Here is a 12,589-nt window from a genome sequence, read left to right as displayed (position 1 = left end):
CAATCCATGTACATTTTGGCTTTCTATATATAATACATAACCAAAGCATTTATGTAGTTGACTGGTTCCTATCTTGACAAATAAGAAGATTTAGCCGAACACGTCATTGTTAAGTGTGCTGGCGCGGAAAACGATTCCACTTAAAATTGAGATTTTGAATACCGTTTGCTGAGAAATCATAGTATTAAGAACAGCATCGTGCACTATGTTAAGAGTAAAACTTTATCTAGGGTATGAGTTTTATAATCAGTGACGGTATATCGTGTTTACACCAAGGGGAGTTATCCCAATTCAACAATTACGCTTTAACAAGAAAACTACAGATTTTCTGAGACTTGTAGGCGTCTTTGCAAATCATGACTTTCATCAGTTTTATGGAAATTAGAACGGAATTACAATCATAGTTTAGGGTATCACAACTGTTGGTATTTAATTGAGACGCAGGATTGGTCAATGTCATTTAGTGCCGTCACTAACAGTCACCATCAGAGCATCAATCGTGAATACGAAGTGCACACAAGTATGTCGATTCGAACAACTTAAATACGGCTGTCACATGTTACTTATACTGTACCACCACAAAGCATAGTTGTGTATTTTACATGGATATTCATGGTTCGAAGATCATAGTGTTAATATATTCAGTCCAGTTTAAAAAAACTACGTTAAGCAAAACCGAAATATGGAAAATAATATTCAACGCAGCAGGAATATTTTGATCTTAAAACAAATCAGCAGAAATGAACAACTTTGATCCAAGATGGCGGCATGGTGATGCTTCAATCGTCATACTAATGGACGTTCTGTAAAAGGCGAGACGAGAAATCTTCTTTTACGATGGAATTGTATAAATTATACGTGTTAATATATGAGGGAATAATTCAGGAATTGCTTCTACATCCGTGGCATTGTAAAACGAAAACTAATCGCATTGTAGGTTTGAAGCGTATATCTTGTACTCAGTACAAATGGTACGAATCACACGGTATGCAACATGTCTGAAGTAATTAATTATCATAATGGGCCAAAACGATCACATTTATTTTTATTAAACAAAACACTAAATGTAAAAACAAATCTGAAAGTTTTTCATCCTGCGTCGAAAGGGTTAATGAATGTTTTGGCCCGAGTCCCAGACACTATTTCCGCTTACCGTTAAAGGGTCATAAAACGTTGTCCAGACGCACCTAAGGGACTCGAGTTCTGCATGTTGACGGTTGATTTTCGTCATGTCATTAACCACGCGAGGTATGCACCGGAGATTTGTCTTTACAGTAGTGTTTTACGAAATGGTAAACGGTGTTTCTACTCACTGAAACAACAGACATACTTAATTTATATGTATACTATGATTCGTTGACGGTCTCTCAACCTAGTGGTGAAGCCCAGGATTGTGTGGGAAGATAGACTGGCAATATGTACCTTACGTATAGAAAAAGAGTATGTCAAATGTTACTTTTGATATGTCGGGATTATAACATTAACAGCTCTCCACAAATTACACGTCTTTATTACCTAGAAGTAGTAGGTAGAGTTGAAGTGAGTGAACTTTATACGTCTAACATCTAATTAGAGGCGATAAAAATCCATCGTGGTAATAACTTACTGATTTAACATGTTGTCACTTGAATACTACATCAGCGAAATGATGTAATATATTTTTTTATGTTGACAATCAATGTTTCTATGCATAAAGAACGTCTCGAAGATCTGCTGTCTTTCGTTTAAAAGGGGCCAAATACGGCAGTGGAAATCATACCTTTTCACGTCCGATCGGGGAGTCGAACCCCGGCCTAGTGAATAGCATGTCTGTTTCCGTTACCACTGTGCCAGCCCACCATTTGATTAAGGCGAGAATAGAGCACACTATCATAGTCTACCATGAGAGGCGACTGATATTACGTTCAAGGAAATAGGACTTTTCATTCCCTGTGCTCTAATTGGGATACCAGACGCAGAACATTGATCCACTGACCTCTTTTCAATACAATTTAATTTAATATTTTTGATTATTCCTTTTCTATCATATTTACAGTTTTCTTTCCCCGGACTGTTATAGTAATTGGACCGTACATGGTGTCACGTGCTTGTGTGACTACATTACAGTATGGCTTCTATATGCCATTGTCTTTTAGTAGCACATTTCTTTTGCTGATTTACACTGTTGCCATATGAACGTTTAAACTGGCGAGTGGATATCAATATATAAAAAGAAAGTGCGTATCTCATGTTATGCTATCCTGTGTACAATAGGTGATACAGTTACAGAAAATTAATCGCTTTGATTATCTATTTTGGCAATTTCAGATTTTTTTTTCAGTCTGAAAACAGGTATTTGATTTTAATATAATTTTTTATCTTTAAAAAACTATTTCCCTTAAAGTCATAATCTTAGAAACACCATCATATCTGTTTACACAAGGATGCCTTGCAATCTTGTACATGTAAGAATAACATTTTAAAAGTCTCATTTTCAATCACTGATGGAAATTACATTTGAGTTGAATGACGATTAATTAAACCTTTGATGAAATCATCGTTTTGAATCTATTATGCTGACCTAGTGTAACATTGGCCTCGAACAGACTGTCAGGTTTGTGTCAACAAATAATCTTGTAATGATTACAATTTGCAGGAAACCGTCATACATGTATGTAACAATAACACTAAGTTTTCCATGGGAAACAAATTAAGGGGATTCTTACCAATTCCATAGAAGTAGAATTTATGAAGGGGATACATATCATATGTATATGCAACACTGCGACAAAGGCGTTGAATACACTATGGAATATTAAAGTAGTAAATTCAAACTTCTAAGGAATCCTAAGGGGCTAATGCTTTGTTAAGGATGATTGGCGAATACGTCCATGCTTTTTGGCGAAAGCTCTTAACTGATTTAAGGCCGATTTATAGCGTTGTTATTAGATACTTGAATCTCGTAGAGCAATTAATATGATCTTAGCAATTTGCTAGCTTTCATATTATTCCGATTGGTGTGGAATAAGTAAACAAAGACCAGGAACATGGTGTTAGCTATGTCGATACGAACATGTCTAGCCTTCGATTCTCAACAGTGACACGTGCTGCGCATAAACATTAGTGTGACGTCACGTCAAGCATAATCTGTGTTTACATATGGATCAAAATGGCAGTCAAGAACATTTGCGATGCAGAAATTAAAATATCTTTTATAAAGATTTTAAGTGTCTGTACTCTCCGAACCCTCAATCTAGACAGAAATGAAAACAATAAATGCATGTACCAACATAATGACGAAACCGTGATTCCAACTCTAAATTGATAAAATGAGGACAAAATACCAACAGATATATAAACAAGTACAAATTCCATCGAAATCATTAAAATGAGAATAAGACCAGGTGTTTCAAGCAGGTAAGCGTCTTCTCCTTCCTCGACGACACTCGTCACAGAAATAATGTTCAATTCCTTGTTAAGTCACATTCTCAGAGACTTGGAGGGGAACAGCGAGACGTCCCTTTATAGTATTTTTCTATATCGCGCATACTTATTTTATAACATAAGCAACGATACGTCCACTAAAATACCCTAATAACATTGCAGTGGTGAAGCATAGTGCAGATGACAATTACAACAATTTGAAGACATGACTTTATTACAACTGCTTATTATATTCCATCCAAATTTCTCTAAAATCTATTTCGCCGTCAAATCATTTTAAAGATTAAATATGCAAAGTGAACTATTCATTGTGAACGTATGTTCCCTCCAAATAATCTATCCTGTAATCTTTAAAAATCCTGTGACACACTATGTATAGAGAACAGTTTAGCAAACATATTCCATCTTAGTCATAACAGAGAGAAGACTCGGCATGATAGGTTTATAATGTAAGTAGAAATGAAAAACATATTAGATGATTAGATAAAAAAGACATTGGATATCACTCTACGTAGAACGATAATCAGGAGATTATGCCTCCTACTCATATTGCCTTTTGCAGTAAGGCGGCGCAATAAGTCGGATACTGCTGGTTGTGGCGACGAAAAGCTTAAACACCCGATCAAATGACAAAATGATATGGCAGGTCTTATCTCTGATGACTTGGTAAAAGCACAATATGATAAAGTCACACGAAATGAACATTTTAAAGTTATTACAAAACAAAACAACCTCGAGTGTATACATGTGACTATCAAGTTAATGTTTATGTACACAAAACTGTTTTGTAAAGTTTGCAGCAAATAAGAGAAATGTTATACTGGTGTCAAAAACAGAACCGTTATAAACACGAACGAAATGTATGAGGGCGGTATAAATAGCAGTTCGTATCCAATAAAAGACAAAAACAGAGAATGAAAATGGGAGACACGGCAGTTTTAAAAACAACGCTACACAGAAAACGGCTCATTGAAATCAAATAAACCCGGTCCACCACGAATCCAGGCAAGTAGAGCTCCCCGGAGGCTATATCCCAATCTCAAAAGGAAACAACATTGCCTGCCACGCGTTCATTCGTACAGGATTCTAACGTCGAGGAAAAGTCACTATAACTGTTGTCAACGTTTACATTATGAACAACCTCGACGTTTTCGGAAAAGGATAAATTCGTCTGGGAATTGTTTACGATAGATGCAATTGAGAACGGAAGTGTAAACTGTTTTAGTGTATCAGAAGCAGAGCCTGTGACTCTTCTCCCATACGATGGTGCCAGCTTACAGGCGGTGACAACGATTTTATCTGTTTTCAACATGGTGTTTTATAGTTAGTTGATGATGCTGATGTTTGATTGCGTTTCAAAATTAGGCCAGGTGTGACTTGTGCAAATGACTGGTTAAGACTATGCATATCAAGCTTTAAGATTTAGCGTTTGCAACGTTTTGTATTAGTTTCTAGTCTCACGAGGCATGTTGCCAATGAGCTTTGATTAAAAATAACACTTTCAGCTAACACATCTTCACTAGACTACAAATTGCAAAACATGCACCACACTGAAATTGAGGTTTTGAAATCAACAACTGACACGTACAGATCAGGAATAAAAACTGTCCTATTAATCCAGCAGTATGTTTTCTTTAATTTACACATGAATGCGTCAGGAGTGTAGTCACAGTCAGGAGAGAGTACAATACAATAAAACATTGATTTTATAAGCGTTCTTTCCAAATCTCTAATAGTCTATATCATTTTATTCAAGTATAACGCCGTCAGATTATTAATGCTTGTCTTGATATATGTATTGGTCATTCACACGTTCGGTATTACATGTATATGGTAGGAGCTTTGTATATCGACATCACTAATCTTATTCCATTACCTGTGAGCTTTGTATATTGACAACGCTAATCTTATTCTATTACCAGTGAGCTTTGTATATCGACAACACTTAGCTTATTCTATTACCAGTGAGCTTTGTAAATCGACAACACTAATCTGATTCTATTACCAGTGAGCTTTGTATATTGACAACGCTAATCGTGTTCAATTAGCAGTGAACTTGTATATTGACAACACTAAACTTATTCTATTACCAGTGAGCTTTGTATATCGACAACACTAATCTTATACCATTACCTGTGAGCTTTGTATATCGACAACGCTAATCTTATTCTATTACCAGTGAGCTTTGTATATCGACAATACTAATCTTATTATATTACCAGTGAGCTTTGTATATTGACAACACTAATCTTATTCCATTACCAATGAGCTTTGTATATTGACAACACTAATCTTATTCTATTACCAGTAAGCTTTGTATATTGACAACACTAATCTTATTCTATTACCAGTGAGCTTTGTATATCGACAAAACTAATCTTATTCTATTCCAAGTGAGCTTTGTATATCGACAACGCTAATCTTATTATATTACCAGTGAGCTTTGTATATCGACAAAACTAATCTTATTCCATTACCAGTGAGCTTTGTATATCGACAAAACTAATCTTATTACATTACCAGTGAACTATGTATATCGACAACACTAATCTTATGCCATTTAAATGAATAAGTCATAATGTAATGTAATGTAATGCAAGGATGGAACAGCTATTGCCATCCAAAGTATAAAAAATATATATACCTGTGACCTTATCACGAACTGTCCGAAAGGTGATACCGAAGTATTGACGTGTGTTGTTCTATCAATGTATGCTTACATACATATATATATGTGCTTCAGATATATTATTACATATGTGAATGTGTAGGATACGTGCTTATTTAGGATATATGTTTACATATTTAAGTTTTTAGGATAAATGCCTATTATGACATTATTTAGGATATATGTTTACATATGTAGTTGTTTAGGATAAATGTTTACATATGTAGTTGTTTAGGATATATGTTTACATATGTAGCTGTTTAGGATAAATGTTTACATATGTAGTTGTTTAGGATATATGTTTACATATGTAAGTGTTAAGGGTATATGTTTACATAACATATGCAAGTGTTAAGGATATATGTTTACATAACATATGTAAGTGTTAAGGATATATGTTTACGTAACATGTGTAAGTGTTTAGGATATATGTTTACATAACATATGTAAGTGTTTAGGATATATGTTTACATAACATATGTAAGTGTTTAGGATATATGTTTACATATGTAAGTTTTTAGGATGTATGTTTACATATGTAAGTGTTTCGGAAATATGTTTACATATATAGATGTTTAGGAATGTTCAATGTATTTTGTGTGATTATTTTACTTCGACATATTCTGTTTAGAAGTATTGCTCATCTTTCCTCTATTATTGCATTTTTATTTATTTATTTATTTATATATCTTTTTATTTATGTATCGGTTCTTGTTGTTGAGGTAGGGTGGGGTAAAAACAAGTAAGAGTTTGTTTACAAATAGGTGCTTTCTTTTTTAAAAATAAAACTTATGCGTAGGACTCATCATGTATGTATGATACACTACACAGTACACGCCTTTACCTATAAACACAACACCAAATTCTTTGATTTGCCCTATTTCTAGTCATGCATTCATGTTTTGTTTTGTTACATTCAAATTTCTTTGTAAACAGTCTGATATTAATTCTTGGTAATATATATTTTTTGGCTTCTATCATCACTGAGGCACAGTGTCTGATGAAACTGACAAGTCTTTGGAAAGGTGGAACAGATGCATGTCACATTCCTATATTCATTATTGGAAATGGACTGTTCTTAATTCATATTTCAGAGTATTAAATTAATTGTCCTCAGAAATCCACTGAAAAGGGAACTTTATAGAGTAATAATACTTCATAGTTTTTAAAGCCGTAAATAATATAATCATCAAAACCACTTTCTGGTGCAAATTGCCTATCATAATCTCGAGACATTTGCGTGTAGGATTGGAGTGTTATAAGGCTAGGTATGCACAAGTAGTTAACTCTCACTTAAGATCATTAACCTTCTAATTCAGAACCGGCATCTTGACGAACTATACAATCTGGAAACCTCGGTTGGCAGTGTTGGGTTACAATTGCCTTCAGCATTAACAAGACTGTGATCCTATTTGTAGGGTGTTTTAATGGTCTCGGCGTCAATGTCCAGGCGTGATCGCCGTGCTAGTCGCCCGAGGACGCCCACTTAAGTCAAACAGATTACGTGTATACGTCGCCAAGGAATGCCAGGTTATACAAACGTTAGGTATTCAAATTCTAGAATAGGCTTAAAGGGGCTTCCAACATAACAGTTATTTTTATATTATAAGCTTTTGTTGAAAAAAAGGGACTATGTAATTTATTCATGTTTGCAAATTCTTTCGCGGAAAAGTTGAAAAAGTGCGATGATGAGTACAAGATAAAAGTGTTTTTGAAGCATTTGTAATGGCGTTTCTAGAACATGCCCTACGGACAGGGTGTTATAATTGTACCTGCCGTCACTATTGCAGGAGTCAACGGAAGTGATATAGCCATCGCTAGTATTGCGGTACAATCTTCTTTCAAATGTCTACTTTGTCACTGTTTCACTAAGTCTCTTTATTTCTCCTGTCAGGTAGGCTATGGGACTGATCACTAGCCGGGATAAGTAGGATGATTCCTTCAGGACCAAAGTTGGCTGTATGAACTATTTCACCCATTGTCATTATAATGTGAGTAGAGTGAGGGCTGTCATGCATTTCAGCATGACGGCACTATACGAACGTAAATGACAAAATCATTCATCGAAGCCTTGACAAAAAAGTCTCGCTCTCATTAAGAAGGATAATAGAGTCATTATCGAATAAATACATATTTTTATAGTTGTGTGATATCAGATACCATATGGATCACATTGTATACGCCAAATAAAATAAATGCTATCTCTTTATGTTCTTGAGTTCATTTTCACTGCGGATATATTCATTTCAATGGAAAAGTTTACTTACCTTTGAGCATTTTGTCGTACTGTGACCTGTGGTCGGCTATGGTGAGGTCTAGGACAGCAATGGGGACGGACATGTTTTGGTGGAGAAGCGAGGTATTCACGATGTCTATCCACGAGGGCAATACGTCACGTGCTGGTACAACCCCTGTAATTGAAATCCAATTTATTAAAGAAGGAATGCATTATTAAAAAGATTAATTGTGAGCTAAGGAGTCAACGTGCAGGACAACAATGCCAACTCCGAGGCAAAACACCAGTCAACAGTCTAAACTGAGAGTCAATACACATGTCCACAATGTAAACTCAGAGTCAAAACACAAGTCCAAAATCTAAACTCAGAGTCAATACACATGACCACAATTTAATCTTAGAGTCAAAACACAAGGCTACAATGTAAACTCAGAGTCAATACACAGGACCACTATGTAAACTCGGAGTCAAAACACAAGGCTACAATGTAAACTCGGAGTCAAAACTCAAGGCTACAATGTAAACTCAGAGTAAATACACAAGGCTACAATGTAAACTCGGAGTCAAAACACAAGGCTACAATGTAAACTCAGAGTCAGAACACAAGGCTACAATGTAAACTCAGAGTCAATACACAGGACCACTATGTAAACTCGGAGTCAAAACATAACATGAAAATGCAACATGTAAGAGTTCATTTTCGATATACGATGACACAATTTGACATAGAACAACGACATAAATGCTGAAGCATGATGGTCTTTCAATGAATGGCGTCCTGGACAAAGACTTAGCCATCGAGTCCATAACAGTAAATGATGTTAGTAAACAATCGCATACGACAACGTGAAACAGACTTAAATCGTGGTTAACGATTTATTTCAATTGAAAATCTGTAACATGTGAAATTAATCTCGTTAGTTGTTCGGAAAATGAATATATGTATGATATGTTTGTAAATGACTATTGTATATTGCTTCTATGCGAATGGAATACAATTGTGTTCCCGGAAGTAGGAAAGTATTCTATGCACTAGATACAATAAGACATATTCTCTGCCTGCCACTGCAAAGATGCAAAATAGGTTTCCAAATGATAGCATGGCTATGTCATTTTGTTTTCATTACTTATATGTGATTGGATTAAATTGCCTTATGCTGAAAAGATTATTCAATTCCTCCCATTTATCTTCCTATAATAGGTTTGTGATATTTAATGGTCGTCATATTGTGATGCAATCATTTTCGAGCCAATCCTCCTTTTCCGACAAAATGAAAGATTGCAGAATTTGGAAGACTTCCAAGGTCAATTCTAAACATAAAACTGCTACAGATTCGTTATAAATCCGACAGCCGCGTTGAGTTATTGATATACAGTTAGGTATGTAATGAAAAATCCAATAAGAAGTGACCTTGAAAGTGTCAACTAAACAATAACATGTACTATTTACATACTGAGCATGTTAACATCAATACAGTTAAAACGTGTGATTTCCCACACTGAGCAATATCAACCGGTTACAGACCGAAAAAAAAACAAAGATTTATGAACACAATTACTTCTTTTGCCAGATTGGAAATCACATGATTTTAGTGCAAAATTAATCTACGGCGGTGTTGCTGTTTAGAATTAATAAGTAAAATGTGAGATTTCGTAATTTTGTAATTAAAAGCTATACATTTACTGATAACGTTTCAATAATTGACACCCAATTTAGTCTTGCCTTTCCAGTAGTGGGGAATATCCTTGCAAAATGTCGTTATAGCAGTAACAGAGTATCAACAAGGTGTCGTATATTTTGCTTGATACATCCGAACTAACGGCATTCCAAATTGAGTTTGCCTCCGCTAATGACTCCTGGAATCCAAGCATGCCCATTAGATGCATACCTTTGTGGTGATTACATTCAAGTGAAATTTGAAAAAAAAAAATACACGAAGCTATCGCCTAGAGGCAAGTTTCCTAATATACGGCCAGTCCTAAACTGTAACATAGCCACGGGGGATGCTCATATCAATGTCAAAATTGTATACCGGAGTTCTTGAAAATATCCGGAAAAACCGATCTTGATGAAATTGGAATTGGTAATTTGGAAAATTCAAATATGTTACAATACTTTAGAATTCATGAGGCTACTTCATTTCGGTGTTTCAGGTGGACGCCATTTTGGAACATGCCAGCATTTCATGAAAATGAGTCTAATTCTAATAAGATGATTCGTCAATGACGAGTGCACTGACAAAAAAAAGTACCGTCAATAAATTCTAAACCAAAATCAATAAAACAGGGGCAGCAAAATAAAAAGTATAGATTTACATCAAGAACAAGGACAGTTCAATGACAGATTCAATGATAAGTACTATTTCGTCATTTTATTCGTTCTCAGATACCTAATTACCCAATTAACATGACTGATAATCAGTTTTTTTCTTAGGCATAATGGGTTTCATCGCCTTTGCTACCTCTGACGGAAAAAAACATTCCTCAGTCTTGATTGATGATATGTGACAAAACGAGCAAGCCTGGTTGTTATATTATGTACATGGTACACGTTATTTATTTAAAGTCAGTTTGACGTTAAACGGCGTTATGGTACAGTTATAAAAACTGACAGCCGTGAATGGGTTTTATCGCCTTCATCGCAAAACGATCGGTTGTCTATATATGGCACTTATTGGTCAGTTACAATCCATTCCACTTAACACTGCGCTTTGGTACATTACACAACAATAGACAGAGCCAGACAATATTGTCACAAAATATATAATATCTTACGCATTAACCGCTACAAAACTCCTCTATTGAAGTTCGCGTACAGGCATGTTGGTATTTACAAAAATGTTCGTGAGTACGGGTGTTATAACACTCAACACTTCTACAAATTTACATTATTTTGACGTTAGCTGGATCGATGACAAAAACATTTATGTAACAGGTTGACATAAGAGGTGTGTTTATGATTATTTATATATGCGGTTTTGTATTGATTATGGCTACATTTCAACTAACGCCATGATAAAACAATTTGGTGTTCAATGTATTCCGTACGAAAAGTTCAAATGGTAAGTGTTATGGGTACATACTTTAATAAAAAAATCCTACCTGAACTTACAATCTGACGTTACAATGCGTGTACGTGTGCACTAAGTAGGTAATTGAAATAAGCATCAACATTCACACCCAACCTGAAATAGCACATATTATGTAATATAGTACTGATGAACTTAATAAGTCTAACAAACTTAAATAAATATATATGAATAAATGAATCTAATATCATGTACTACTCTGTCAGCCCCACTCAACAATAGGTTTCTTAAACAATGCTGACGAACCCAAATCAGAGGTGACCATACATAACAGAGAATACAGATATTAAAACGAAACCTTCATAGAAAATCAAAATCGAAAAAAGAGGTGAAATACGAACAAAAGTATAGCTTTACATTGAAAGTCTATCAAAGTAAAATAGGACCCGGTGTTCCAGAGGAGTACACACAAACGCATACGCACACGCACACGCACGCAAGCACGCACGCTCGTACGCGGGGCCGGGGCTCGATTCCCCGGTCGAACGTTAAAAGCTGTGGGGTCATCTGCCCGACTACGTTGGTTTTCACTGGTTACCTCCCACAGTAAGACCTCTCGAGCACTTCGATTCGGGCCAAAAAGAGTGATTAAAATAAGTTCATATGTAGAGGTTACACAACAAATGGTCGTTGTATATGGCATTCCTTTCACTCGAGTTAGTTATTTTTCAAAGGTTACAAAAAAACACGAGCTTTAGCGAATGTTTTTGCAACTTTGAGAAAATAACTAACGCAAGTGAAATAAGTACCATATACAACATCCACGAGTTTGTGTGACATGATTCTACCACAATAGAAAAGTGAAACCTGATTTGTGACAACGTGTTTTCTTCACAATATCGGATGACGTATTAGGATATGACCATAAAAAATATACCGCTAATTAGTATGCAAAACTGACAATTTCGGAAATGATTACTAACCAGAAGAAATAATACGCACGTTTATTATTTTCAAGCAATACATTAATAGAAATGTATATATACTGAAACGAAAAAGAAACGCAACTTCAAATTGTAGGTTTAATAAAATAATACTTGTGAGCATTATGTTTAAATTTCATATGTAATAGTTAATATTGAATATTGATGTAACATCCTTTAAATGTTTAGAGATTTTTAAGAACAGGTCACTTTGCTAGAAGGTCATGATTGGTAGTACCCTACGTGAATC

General features: G+C 35.1%; 1 protein-coding gene across 2 annotated transcripts in view; it reads right to left on the bottom strand.

The window, feature by feature from the left end:
• LOC117329114 (glutamate receptor 2-like) overlaps nucleotides 1-12,589 on the bottom strand; it is a 74,096-nt gene that overhangs the window by 44,973 nt on the left and 16,534 nt on the right. For both annotated transcript variants that reach the window (XM_033886851.1, XM_033886850.1), the window contains exon 2: nucleotides 8,359-8,502. In XM_033886851.1, coding sequence (XP_033742742.1) covers nucleotides 8,359-8,502 — 144 coding nt within the window. The remainder of the gene's footprint in view (nucleotides 1-8,358; nucleotides 8,503-12,589) is intronic.

The sequence above is a fragment of the Pecten maximus genome, chromosome 6, assembly GCF_902652985.1.
Source record: "Pecten maximus chromosome 6, xPecMax1.1, whole genome shotgun sequence".
NCBI classification, from domain to species: Eukaryota; Metazoa; Mollusca; class Bivalvia; order Pectinida; family Pectinidae; genus Pecten; species Pecten maximus.
Note: the sequence above shows the minus strand (reverse complement) of the source record. Positions and strands in the feature narration are given on the sequence as shown.